The following is a 13419-nucleotide window of genomic DNA, read 5'->3' as shown; positions in this document are numbered from 1 at the left end:
GAAATTTTAAAACCAAAAAAAAAAAAAAAATTATGTTCAATTTAACTGAAAAAACCAACAAAACCAACCTAATAAATTTAACAGTTTAAGCTATTAGATTAAAAAAATTATTTAACAGAATGTTAGAACCTTGTTGATCAAGTGGTAATAAGTTTATATTATTCTTCATCTTTATTCTATATGATAAAAAAGTAAATACAAAATAATATAATGTATGTACAAGTTTTAAATTCAAAAAGTTTTTTCTTGATCGTTTTTTGTTTAAGCAAAATAAAAAATGCAAAAAAATAGCTCTATTTTTTTACTTTTAGCCTATTTAAACTTATTTGGTTTTAATAAAAGTAAAGCTAATTTAACGTGTTTAAACTTATTTAGTTTTAATAAAAGCAAACTTTAACCGAATTAAATCAAACTGATTAATTTTTATTTAATTTAATTTAGTTTAAGATGTTAAAAAAAAACTCAGTTTGGCTGGGTTTTTTTATTTATAAACCAAACTGGTTTGAATTAATGCTCACCCCTAGCCTTGGTTAGATGGAAAACAATAATATTACTAAATTAGATAATTGAGATTGAGTTTCATTTTGACAGTGGATGAAACATTTTGTGAGATGTAATCTAACAAGTGATGAACCAATGATTAAATCTAATTAGTAATTAGATTTTGAAGCACTTTAAGTAAATTAGTTTAGTGATTAAATAGCAAAAAGATTAACAAGATTAAAAAGAAAAAAAATATTGTCAAATAATCTACATTGCTAAACTTATTTATTAGGGAATTTCATTCCTGATCATAATTTCTTTTTCCTCAAAGTGTATTATTATTATTTTTTTGTTAAGAATTACACTATTTAATACTGGTTTATAAATTTTAAATCAAGGATTTACGGACTAATTTGATAAAAATTAAATCGGATGCATGAGCGAAACTATAACAATTATTTTTGAATAACATAAACAGGTTTTTATTTGACAAATATAGGGAAATCAAATAAGAGCTACAATCACAGTACTCTCGTTAACTTAAAGAAAATCACACACGAGCACATACGTAGTCGTATCATACTGAGGCACTCAGGTATCATTAAAAAACCTCCATGGAATTTAGGATTTGAACATTTGAAGCTGCCCCTTGCATCATCACCTCCGAAGGGAATCTTACTGGTTATCTGGGTATAGTGTTTTATAGGTCTGGATGAAGGTAAGCACGAGGGCAACGATTGCACCGAAAAATGCCAAAAAGGTCCAAGGGCTGCTAAAATGATCGTGCAACCACTCTGCTACCCATTTCTTGGTGACATTCTTGCAATGCTTCTCAATTCTGGATTTAACATTACGGTAAGCATTAGAGTCGAACACCATGAAACGGGAAATTTCATTGAAGAGATCTGCAACCTCTTGGTCGCTTCCAAGAGCATTCAATAATATGCCTTTTTTCCGCAGTTCTTTCACATCTTCAGGGTGATCAATCAATGAGTCCATGAAGTATACGTAAGAAGTGACCCAAAACCCCTCAGCTGATCCAGGGCATGCTTCATGGGCCAGCAGGTTTAAAAGCAAGGACTTAGTACAGTCGTCTATGACTATTCGAGGAAGCGTGACTGTTCCGCCACGCATTGTTGATTCGTATTGGAGATCTGTGTACTTATCAGTCTTGCTTGGCTTGAAGTGGATCCCCACCGACTTCAGCTCCATGACATAACGATACGAACTCCATTGACCATCACCCATTTCAAAGGGATTTTTTTGGTCTCTTCCCCCCATGAATCGGTTGTGAAAATAGTCGAGAAGATGGACTGGTTGAGGTATTTGACGTGGTTGCGTTATTTCACCTGGTTGAGGTATTTGACGTGGTTGATTGTTCATCTTTGGTGCTGGTCGCCATGACCAAAATCTGCAATCCAAGCCCTTTCCATTCTCCTTGTCTCTACTTTTATCTCTGGGAAGTCCACGAACTTCTTCCATGAAATCTTCCATCAGCTTCTTTCCTTCGGCATCACCAAACCCTAAGCTCATCAACTTCGTAAGAACTTCGTAAGGGAGTTGGTTCTCTAGTAAGAACAAGTCACGTTTAACAAAATAAGCAAGAACTCGATTACTTAGCTTCAGATTCTGAGGCTCGCGCAAGAAGCAGAAGATAAATTGGAGAATGAAGCAACCATCAAGGAGCATCATCTCCGTGAATGCGTTGTCGTCCAAGTCTTTTGTTGAACCTTCATCATAGCATTTCCTTGCAGAGTTGGCCGATTCTGCCACGTCTCTCTTCAAGACTTCCCTGGGTTTCCCACTCTTGTTGACAAACTGTTCCAGCATTTCATTCTTGAGGCTCTGCATCTCAGCAAGCTCATGAGTAGGATCATTGTGGTGGTAAGGACCAATAGATACCACAAGGGGATTGTAGCAATCCTCGTTGCTGGATAGATCATTCCTACGAAATATCCTCGGAACCCTGTGACATTTCTTAGAACTTTCCTCTAGTTCAACTGGAATAACAATACATTGTTCTGTAGTCATTGTTATTCCAGAATACTCCTACCAAACAAAGCCTTCTATCTGCTTTGAAACACAAATAATAGATATGACTATAAAATAGAACACACAAGGGCTAGTCTCAAATATATACATGATGTCCCTCTAGTCAGATTCTAAGGATTTTAGCTTTCTTGGAAGCAAGTTTAATTTTATGCTGCTAAATATATGCCTTTTTTCACTGTATTAGATTATCCAAATCACTTTACCCACGAATATTAAAAGAGTACACATTATCGTGCTTCACGACCTGAAAATTTATGTAAAAAAACTAATTCATCCTAAAAATTTAAGTTATTAAATACATAATTTATATTATTCTCCAATACACCAATCAAGTGAAAGTTATTTGAGTTTGAAAATTGCATATACAAACATTATCTTGTTGTTAATTTTTATCAAATAAACATGAATGGTAAGATTTAAACTCGTAACCACGATGTAATACTATATCAAAGAATCAACTCAACTCTTTTGGGTTGAATTGGTTCTTTGATATGGTATTATAGTCTTGATCGATAACCAAGCATTCATGAGTTCGAATTTCATCATTCTTATTTATTTGATAAAAAATAAGCATAAAATAATATAAATTTATGTAAATTTCAAGTTCAAAAAAACTTTTATTTAAATTTTTTTATTAAAAATTAATATAAATTATTGATTATCTTGCTTTCATTTGGCTTCATTAAGGCGTTATGTTTTGCATCTCCTATCTGCATATGCTTTACGTAAGACAATTTATTCGAGGCTTTATGCCTTCTGATAAGAATTAAATCTTCTTTGTTTAGTACTTTTTCGCTTTTGCTCTTTTTTCTCTACGAAGTTTAACTCCTTTTCCCTGTCCAAACGTGTACTAGGAAAGGCTGCCTTGTACAGCACAAGGAAACTGGCGACAACCTTCTTTTCAGCTTCTCTAAACAATTGGCTAGAAGTTCTTTTGGCAAGGAATTAAGTTGGCACAACGAGGTTCACTCTTGCATTATCTCTTTGGTGAGTACCACGTTGCTAGTACAGTTCTAATCATTATGCACTGGAACGGTCTCTTTCACGTTGTTGCTTCATTCGATGGAACAATATTCTCTATCAAATTTAAATCTTTCAAACAATTGGGTAGCAGTGCTTTTCACTGGCATGGAAGATGGAATCAATCTCACTTTGCATCATCAGTTTGGCATGCTTGTAGTAATTATGGATTGGAACACTGTCTGTACTTGGTTGCTTCAGTTTAAACATTATTTCAGCAAATTTCACTGTTAAAAAGAAGAAGAAAAGAATTAATTGGACTTCTGTTAAAGATTCCTGTGTTGCCCAGGACTACACTTTTCTTCTCTGTTTGTGAATTCCAAAATATATTATGTATGTATGTTCAATTGTAATCTCAAACCTTCAGGTCGATCAATCGTTGGATCAATGAACCGCATGTTTGGTGACAGCCGAGGGTTGGCGACATGGTTCATGCTTGCATTCACACGTTGTTGGTGGTAGCTAGGAGGATGATGTCAAAGCCTAGCCACGCATAACAATGCGGAGGCTGTATTTGTCTCCAAGACGACAACCCAATTTAAATTTGTTTGGAAATTAGAAGCTGAAAAATCGCATATTAATGAAGTAACAGAGAATAATTTTCATAAAAGAAAATATAAAAATAAAAGAATGGTAATTTAATAACATGCTACCAGAAAATAATTTAATAAGCGTTAATCTATTGCAATTTGGAGACTAAATTTTTAATTACTTACAATGGTAATTTAAAATGTTTATCCAATAAATGATATAAAAAAGTTAAGCGACAAAATTAATGGACATGGCAAGAGAAAAATGCATCGAGAATTCACCCACACATACATTTTTTTCAATATCAAACAGTAAAGCAAAGCAAGCAACGAAAAATTCAACCCCGAGAAGATGATCTGGGAACCATATATATATATGAAGATACAAAACTAAAGAATCAAAAGAACGTTCAAGAGGAAGGAATGTTTCATTACGTGTTAAGTGTTTTATTTTTTATGCATATTTTTTCTTTATAGTTGTGATTATATGTCTATTTATAGGTCTAAAATCCTAAAAAATTAAGAAATTAAACTAATTAAAGAAAAACTTATTGTGAATAGGAAAAGTAATTTTGCCGACTTAATTGGTCGATTGATTCCTTCATTTTTCATAAAAAACAAGAAAATCTAATTTATTTTCAACACTCTTCTTAAACTTGATTTCTTATAACTGTCAGTATATCTCTCATCTTAGCAAAAGTATCATGTTTGAGTGGCTTAGTGAAAATGTTCGTGACTTGGTATTGGGTCTTCACATACTTGACTTTAACTTCCTTGTTTATAATGCAATCTTGTATGTAATAAAATCTTGTGTCAATATGCTTACTTCTATCATGAAACACATGATTCTTTGCTAAGATAATGACCAAAATGAAAAAAGACAATCAACTTAGGGGCTAATAATTGAGTTTGACAAGGGTGAAATTACATAAAATTAAAAGTTTGGAGGCAATTATGGGTGCAATTAAAAGAAATTGAAAGAACATGGACTTAATCAAAATTTATCAATCTCAAATTAAAAACCCTAAACAATGCATCATTCAAACTTAATGAAAAGAATGTGAGTGACACATTGTTCGTTAGACCAACCTCTGTTTTGATTGATCGAGTTGACAACTTCAAACAAAATAATACGGAGTTACAAACCTTCAAATTATACAAGGTTGGATCCAAATGAAATGTGTGAATCCCCTCCACCAACTTCAGGTGGTTTCAAGTGACAAAGACGTCAAAATTGCTCTGACGAGGTCTCAAAAGTAGGCAACTTAATCAACCATGACTGAAACACACTTGTGCAAGAAACGACCTTCTTTTCATGTGTTCATACACAAAAGGCTCTTAAAAAAGTTATTATCAAGAGTTTACAACATTTACCTAAAGATCAAGAGGTTAGAAATGGATCCAATACCTCTTAAAACCCTAGCAAAATCTTATAAATACCCATTTAAGAAGAGAGCTATAAAGGAGAAAAAAAAGGAAGCAAGGGAGAAAAATAGGAAAATATTAATAAAAAAATCTTAGTCTAAAGGTTCAAGAGCTTAACATAAATATTTCCTAAGTTTTGAAAGGGTAGTAAGTTGATGAGAGGAAAAACTTTCAAAAAATAAAATAAAAGAGAGAGTAGTTATTCTAAGTATGTTTTTTTTTTATTTGAAAGTAGGCCTTTTCAGCCTTCTTGAAGTTTTTTTTTTTTTTTGTGTGTGTGTGTGTGTGTGTGTTTACAAGCACAAAAAAGAGGTTTCAAATGCTTAACAAATAATGTTGTATTCACCTTTTTATTGGTGTGATCTTTAATATCAAAAACATCAAAAAATATACTTAGAATATTACAATAACATTATAATATCAAAAACATCAAAAGACTTTAAAAATAACACAGTAAATAAAGATCACACTAATAAAGAGGTGAATACAACATCATTTGTTAAGCATTTGAAACATCTTTTCTATGCTTGTCAACATATATATAGTGTTGTTTTAGTTTTTGTTTAATTTAAACAATGGATGTTCTTTCTAATTGTGGTCTGTTCATGACCAAAATGAGTTTAGAAAAATCAATTTTGAATCCATATTACATGAACATATAGTCTGTTTTAAATTGGTAGTTTTTCAAATTTGTTACCCCATGCATGATATTGATGTTTTGATTTTATTTGTTAGTTTTTTAGATTCATACATGTTTATGTATAGTAGTGTGACATGTTGGGTTAAAAACATGCTTTAAAAGCCAAAAACACCATTTTCTAGCTTAATAGTGGTTGCTTTTTTGCAAAGTTCATGGCTGGGTTTCTAGGCAATGTTGCGTTTTTGGGAAGAACATTGCCTTAGCCCCATGATTCGGACCAGTTTTTGTCCATTTCTTTGCACTAAACCCTTCGGGCAACATGATTAGTTGATAATTTAGGGTTTATTTGCATCAATGACAAGTTTTTGATGAAATTTAATCCTAGGATTTCAGTTTTGAATTGAAACCTATTTTGACAAAATCATATTTATTCTTTGATAATTAAAGTGAATGGATGTTAGATTATTGATCCCTACATGATTTCTAACATGTAGATGCCTTTTGTTTGACCATATCTGGTCTAATTTGGACTTCAAGTTGCTGGGTTAGGTTTGGGCATGTGTTTCATGTTTTTGGGAAGAACATTGCCTTGGACCCTTGATTTAGACCAATTTTGGTCCATTTCTTTGCACATAACATTTCTTTATGGTTGATTAGTAAATAATATATGGCTTATTAGCATCAATAACAAGTTTTGATGGATTTTAATCCTAGCATTTTCATTTTGAATCAAAACTTATTTTGATAAAATCGTGACGTTTAAATGATAATCAAAGTGAATGGTTGCTAAATTATTAATCCTTGTATGATTTCCAACATGTATGTGCCTTTGTTTTGACTGCATTTGGTTTGATTTAGGTTTCACATTGCTGGGTTTGGGTTTTGGTGTTCTTGGTGTACTTTTATTTTTTTAGTGTGTGATCCATTTTGTTTAAGAATTTTTTAGTTTTTATGTTTTTTCATTTAATCCTTTTTTTTTTTACTTTGGTTTTATTTTTGGGTTGTTTTTTGGTCAAATTAGGATTTTTTGTTCGGTTTATGATCGAACATAAAAATTTTGGTTAACCTGGTTAGGTCAAAATTAAGTCAAGGGTTTAAGACCCTATTTGGTTTTCCATGTTTTCGATAAAGTTTTTTTTTTTAAAGGCTTTGTTTGGCAAACAGCCCTTAGACCTATTTTGGTAGTTTTATTACAAGGAAAAATGAGTTTTTTTGCTAAATAAAGCCTAAAAAAATAATAAAATTCGTTTTATTTTGCATGTAACCAAATTCTAAATTTTTTATGCATATTTTATTTTTTATAAAAAAATAAATTGCATTTTTATCATACTTTGTAAAGAATTCAAGAATCAGTCATATGGTATCATAACTTGTTTATGATTATGCGTTAGAACTTATACGTAAGATATATTCTTGATATTATCATAATAATTCATTTTATTTTTTTATGTTTTTTCATTAGAATGGTTTGGTTTTTAATTTAATAAGATAAAGACCTCATTATTAAGGAGAACTTTTTTTAAAACCATATATAGACCAAAAATTAAAAAACATAACATTATCTTAGTTACATTAGACAAATAAATAATGCAGTTTACCTTAGGTAAACTGTATTAGGAGCACTAATACCTCTCTTTTTTACGCAATAAATCTCTATACCTAGACTCTGAGACTAGTTAGAATTTCCAATGACTAAAATATTATGTAATAATTTTTATTCTCTTTATTTTAATAATAAAGGAAAATAATTTCTTGTCCTTTCCATCCATATTATTCCTATAAATCCTAGTCTGGAAGGATGATCATTGCGATGCCATACACATGCGACAAGTATCAAGTAATGTTAAAATAAGATCTTTCATCTTAATTTCATAACCCTTCTCCAACAATTTCTCTCAAACTCAATATATTGATTTTTACAATTAAGATATAATAGACATTACTAATAAATTGATGACTATCATTTTTCAATCTATTAAGAATCATATATTTCCATTTGATGGAAATTTTTTAATGATCTACAAAAGTGACATTACCTTTAATTGATTATTCAAGCTTCATAAACTTGTGTTTATCTCCATGCATGTGATTGCTGGCACAATTGTCTAGATACCACATGTTTTTTTCCCTTACATTCTATTATTATGGACTAGTATAAAAATGGCTTTTTTTCTCCCTTTCTACTACAAGATTGACATTCTCTTCAACCCTTCTGGTTATATTCCAACAATCTTTGGCATAATGATCTATCTTCTCACAATTGTAACATTTAAGTTTTGTTTTGTCAAACTTGGGGTAAGATTGCCATTGTTAGTTGAACCAGTCAATCAATTTGCTTCATTTAGTAACCGATTAACCTATTGAGACTGCTTCGACCTCATCTTCCTCTACCTCCTTAGGTATATCTATAACCATCTTGCTTCTCTTTTGAACTGTTTTTTTTTTTTTTTTTAAGAGTGCTTATACACTCATGTCTTTTTGAATGTCATTGACTCATTCTTCATGGACTTGTAGTTTTCCCATGAGTCCATGAATAGTCAAAAAGTCTATATTTTACGATTCTTTTATTGCGACCACCATATAATGGGACTTATTTTGTAGCGAGCGTAGAATCTTTTATATCATATGTGTTTCCTCCATCTTCTCTTCATATATCTTCATTTGATTGTATATGGCCAATATTCTAACAAAGTAATTTGAAATACTCTCTAATTCAAGTATATGTAGTTTTTCAAAGTTACCTAATAACTTTTGTAGGTATACCTTTCTAACATTGTCAACTCCTTAGTATGATTATTGCAAAACTTATCATGCTTGCTTGGAGGTGGTTGCATTAGCCATTATCTCAAAAGTGACATCATCTAGATATTGATGGATGATTGTGAGTGCTTGTGGATCCTTTATTCATGTCTTTTGCACGACTTTTTTTTGGGTTGAAGTCAATGTTACTTCTTCTATAGGCTCCTTAAAGCTTTTTCAACAATTTCTCACACATCTTGGGAACCTTGATAAACTCTCACACGATTACATCAAGTTTCATAATTATTTTTTATTAAACGAGGATATTAAAGTGAGAAGCTTGTATTGGTCATATCAAACAATAAAAAACAAGCTCTAATACCACTTTTTGGAAGAAAAAATAAGTGTAGTAGGATTTTATGGACAGTAATGCAAAGATACAAAACTAAAGAAAAGAAGAATGTTTGAGAGGAAGGAATGTTTCATTAAGTGTTTTCTCTTCAATACACTTTTTCTTTCTATTACACTTATTCTTTATGTTTCTAATTACAAGTGTCTAAAGTGCTAGACAGTCAAAGAATTAAACTAATCAATGGAAAACTTATTCTAAACAGAAAAAGTAATCCTGTCAATTTAATTGGTCGGACCGATTCATTTAATTTAATTAGGAGACAGATTCTTTTATTTTTCAGAAAAACTAGAAACTCAGTTTATTTTCAACACAGACATCCAAATAATCCACATTATTAAGGATAAAAAACCACACACGAGAAATTCTACGATGCTCAGGTCGTAACAACGTACCATCCATCATAGAATTTTTCTCGTATAGTATTTAGGGGTAATGAGTAACATTTGTATCTGGGATTCTGCAGATGCCAAATGTTTTCGGTGGAGTTGCTGATACATAGGCCTTTAAGGCAGTGACTATAATGCCATACAGAAAAGAATACTTAATAACGATACCATAAATAGGACCCTTGTAATGGAGGATCCATCGTTTCAAGGTGTTTTTGTAATGCGACTCGATGGCGCTTTTAACCTTTATAAAAGCGTAGGGGTTGGGCACTATATTGTTCGCTATCTCATTGAAGAGTTCTGCTACTTGTTTGTCGCTTCCAAGAGTAGTGAAGAGTATGCCCTGGGATCGCAGTTCCTTCACATCTTCAGGGTGATCAATCAATGAATCCATGAAGCATACATAAGATGTGATCCAATCTTCGGATGTGTCAAGGGTTGCTTCATAGGCTACCAAGTTTAAAAGTAAGGACTTAGTTGAGTCATCTATGCTTAATGGAGGAATATATAGTCTTCCTGCAAGCCATGTTGGCTTGAATTGAACATCAGTGAAATGACTAGTCTTACTTGGCTTGAAGTGGATTCCAATATCCCTAAGCTCCTCCGCAGGATAATACCTGTGCCAGATCGTTCGAGTATCATCGTCTTGCCAACTTGTCTTAGAAGTATGATCACTGAGATTATTTTGGTGCCCCACGAACTGCATATGGAAAAACTCGAGAAGATGGTCTGGCTCATGTTGATCTCCGCTTAGGCCACCTAGACTTGATAGTGATTTTGGAACTAATTTGCGAAAAAGTTTTGATATCTTACCCCTGCACGATTCTCTTCTAGGAGGTATTGCACGAATGTGTTTGAAGAAATCTGCGAACAATTTCATCCCTTCTCCTCCTCCCTGACCTGACTTTTTGTACCTAAAGCTCATCAATGATTTGAGAACAGAAAAAGGGAGTTGGTTCTCTAGTAAAAACAAGTCCTGTGCAACCAAAACTGCATCATGACTGCTTATCTTCAGATTCTCGGGCTTCTGCATGAAGCAGATGAGGAATTGGAGAATGAAGCAACCGTCAAGAAACATCATCTGGTTGAATTGGTCGTCCTTGTTGAACTTTGCTACTATGTCCTCCACGTAGCATTTACTTGCACCTATCTTTAATTCTTTCACCTTGCTCCACATTGCTTCAAAGGGCATTTCGCAATCTTTTACAAACTGGCGTGCCATCGGAAACTTGAGCTCCTCCATTTCCTTGAGTTCTTGCTTCCCATGGTGATAGGGTCCAAGGGAAACCATCGACGGATCGTAGCATTTCTTGTTCTGTTCAATTTTACGAAACGTCGATGGAACCCTCGGAACCTTTAGCCCTTTCTGTTGGTAATTGCCACCAGCTTCTTCCGTCATTTCAGTTGTCATCTTTCTCATCCACTCATCACATCTAGTCAAAGAATGTGAGACTGAACCTGAAGAGATCACAATTTCTAGTTTTTTATCCTCCATTCTAAGTAAATATTGGTAAATGTGGGTTTTTCTACTTAGTTAATGCACATCTTCAGAAGAACACGGTTCCATCTTATAGGATTTCTAAACGATCTGCAAGCTTGAAGTGGAAGTGGCGTTTAGTTTGGAACAAGTATTTTAGCTTACTTGGAAGGAGAGCTTACTTTGTTTACTAAAGCAAGTGGTCAGATATTGGCAGAACAGTGAAATCAAAAGTTATTCTATAATACAAAATGTGTATGATAAGAATTAAGCAAATAGTTTAGCTGCAGATAAAGTGAACTAATGTTTATGGAAAAATTGATGCAGGCGGAATCTAATAAGACAACAAAAAGAAACACAATAATTTAATAAGCAAAAAAAGTTGCAAGTATGAACCCAAATTAAATACAATGTTTTGTAGATTTATTTATTGTAGGAATAGCTAATGCAGCGTTTTGTAGACGGGATTCTCTTCCTTTCAGGTATACCTAGGCTTACCTTCAGGTGCTTACCCGAGAAGAATTTCAACGTGGAAGCCAATAATGTGGAAAGGCAGGATGTTAAACGTGATCATGTAGAACTTGCCTTCTAAAATCTGTCCTGACTGCGTTACCTATTTACTATATATGACCATTTTTCTTATGCCAAAGAGAGTGATAAAAATGGTGACGAAGCTACAAAGAAGGTTTCTGCAGGCTGGTACATTAGATAAGTGGAAGTTATGTAAGGTGTCTTGGTCTCCAGTAGTAAAGGAAAAACAAAAGGGAGGCCTAGGGGTGCGGTCTTTGGATGGCAAGAATATAACACTGATTTTTAAATGGCTATGGAGGATAGGGGATCAGACTAATGAAGATTGGAAGGAGATTGAAAACACAAACGAGAAAAGCAGCAAAACAAGAAAACTGAAGTTGTTGCAAGCCAGTGGTAGTGTTGCTAACACTATGGAGGATTGTGATTCTTCTGACTCCTTAAACTCAGGAATCCAACAAGGAAATGTTCGGTTTCAGATCACTTGTACGAAGCATCAAGACAATGGGTTTGACAGTGAAAAGGAGACTCAAGAAATGATACAAGATGCTGTGGCTCTAGGTTTGGGAAACCCGCAAGAACTAAAAGGGTTCAAAGAAGGAATAATGAGAAATATTGATAGAGAAGTTGATGAGTGGACATCAGTTAACCAGTTGTAAGTTCTTTATCCTGATAAGTCTAGCCTGCCTTGGTCTTTTGCTCTTTTTATGAATATCTTTGCTTGGAACAGCTGTGGTTTAGGCATGTCACACAAGAAAAATTCAATCAGGAATAGGCTTATAAAAAATAATATTGGCATCTGTTTTCTTTTAGAAACAAAGAAAAACAACTGTTGTGACTCCTTCATTAGAAATCTGTGGAATATTGCAACTGTCAAATGGGCTTTTCTAGAATCTATAGGGAAATCAGGAGGGATTATAGCAATGTGGGACAGCTCTGTCTTTGAAGTTAGCTCGGTAGAATTTGGGGGGCAGTGGATCAGCCTATGCGGCACGCATATTCCCTCTTCCTTTACTTGTATGATAATTGGTGTATATGTTGCATCTTCAGTGAAGGACCGTGCTAATATGTGGGAAGAAATCACCACTCTTAAGTTTGCTTTCGAACTGCCATTGGTGGTGCTAGGCGACTTCAACGAAACTTTACACGCTCATGAGAGAAGTAGTGGTCACCTCAATTCTTCAGGTTCAACTTCATTCCGCAAATTCATATCAAACTGTGAACTGGTTGAATTCAATTTGCAAGGGCATCGGTTCACTTGGTTTAGGGGTGGTTCTATGAGCCGCATTGACAGAGCTTTCGCTTCCCCGGACTTTCATCTACAGTTCCCGTCTCTATCTCTCTGCCGCTACCCTAGAGGGCTGTCCGATCACTGTCAGCTGATTCTCCAAAGCCCGGAGGTAGACTGGGGGTGGAAGCCGTTTCGTTTCATAAATTGCTGGCTGTCGCACCCTTCTTTCTTAACAGATTTTGAGGCCCTCTGGTCTGAAAGCTGCAAGGAATTTCCAGGTGAGTTTAGTTTGATTAAGAAGTTGGGGAACATGGGAAAAAAGCTGAGACAATGGAATAAATCCACTTTCGGGGATCAAAATTTAAAACTTGCAGACATCCAGAACTCCATCACAACGCTTGAGAACTTAAGCGAAGTGCGTCTATTATCGGAGACCGAAAAAACAAAGCTCCAGGGGCTGAATTCTGAGCAATGGGAAGTTAACAGAAGGGTGGAA

At 33.8% G+C, this 13419-nt stretch overlaps 2 protein-coding genes across 2 annotated transcripts; both read right to left on the bottom strand.

Moving 5' to 3' along the window:
* Window positions 1-1158: 1158 nt before the first annotated feature.
* On the bottom strand, window positions 1159-2514 carry LOC118053140 (UPF0481 protein At3g47200). Its single transcript, XM_035064297.1, has one exon. It carries the CDS (start codon window positions 2512-2514, stop codon window positions 1159-1161), a length of 1356 nt encoding a protein of 451 aa, XP_034920188.1.
* A 7210-nt stretch (window positions 2515-9724) lies between these two features.
* On the bottom strand, window positions 9725-11086 carry LOC118053046 (UPF0481 protein At3g47200). Its single transcript, XM_073409629.1, has one exon. It carries the CDS (start codon window positions 11084-11086, stop codon window positions 9725-9727), a length of 1362 nt encoding a protein of 453 aa, XP_073265730.1.
* Window positions 11087-13419: the final 2333 nt, after the last annotated feature.

Source organism: Populus alba, chromosome 6 (assembly GCF_005239225.2).
Source record: "Populus alba chromosome 6, ASM523922v2, whole genome shotgun sequence".
NCBI lineage: Eukaryota > Viridiplantae > Streptophyta > Magnoliopsida > Malpighiales > Salicaceae > Populus > Populus alba.
This window is presented reverse-complemented; position numbering and strand designations above follow the sequence as displayed.

What these genes read in the sequence shown, in the direction of transcription:
- LOC118053140 (XM_035064297.1), bottom strand. Translation starts at nt 2,514, where the DNA reads ATGACTACAGAACAATGTATTGTTATTCCAGTTGAACTAGAGGAAAGT.
- LOC118053046 (XM_073409629.1), bottom strand. Translation starts at nt 11,086, where the DNA reads ATGACGGAAGAAGCTGGTGGCAATTACCAACAGAAAGGGCTAAAGGTT.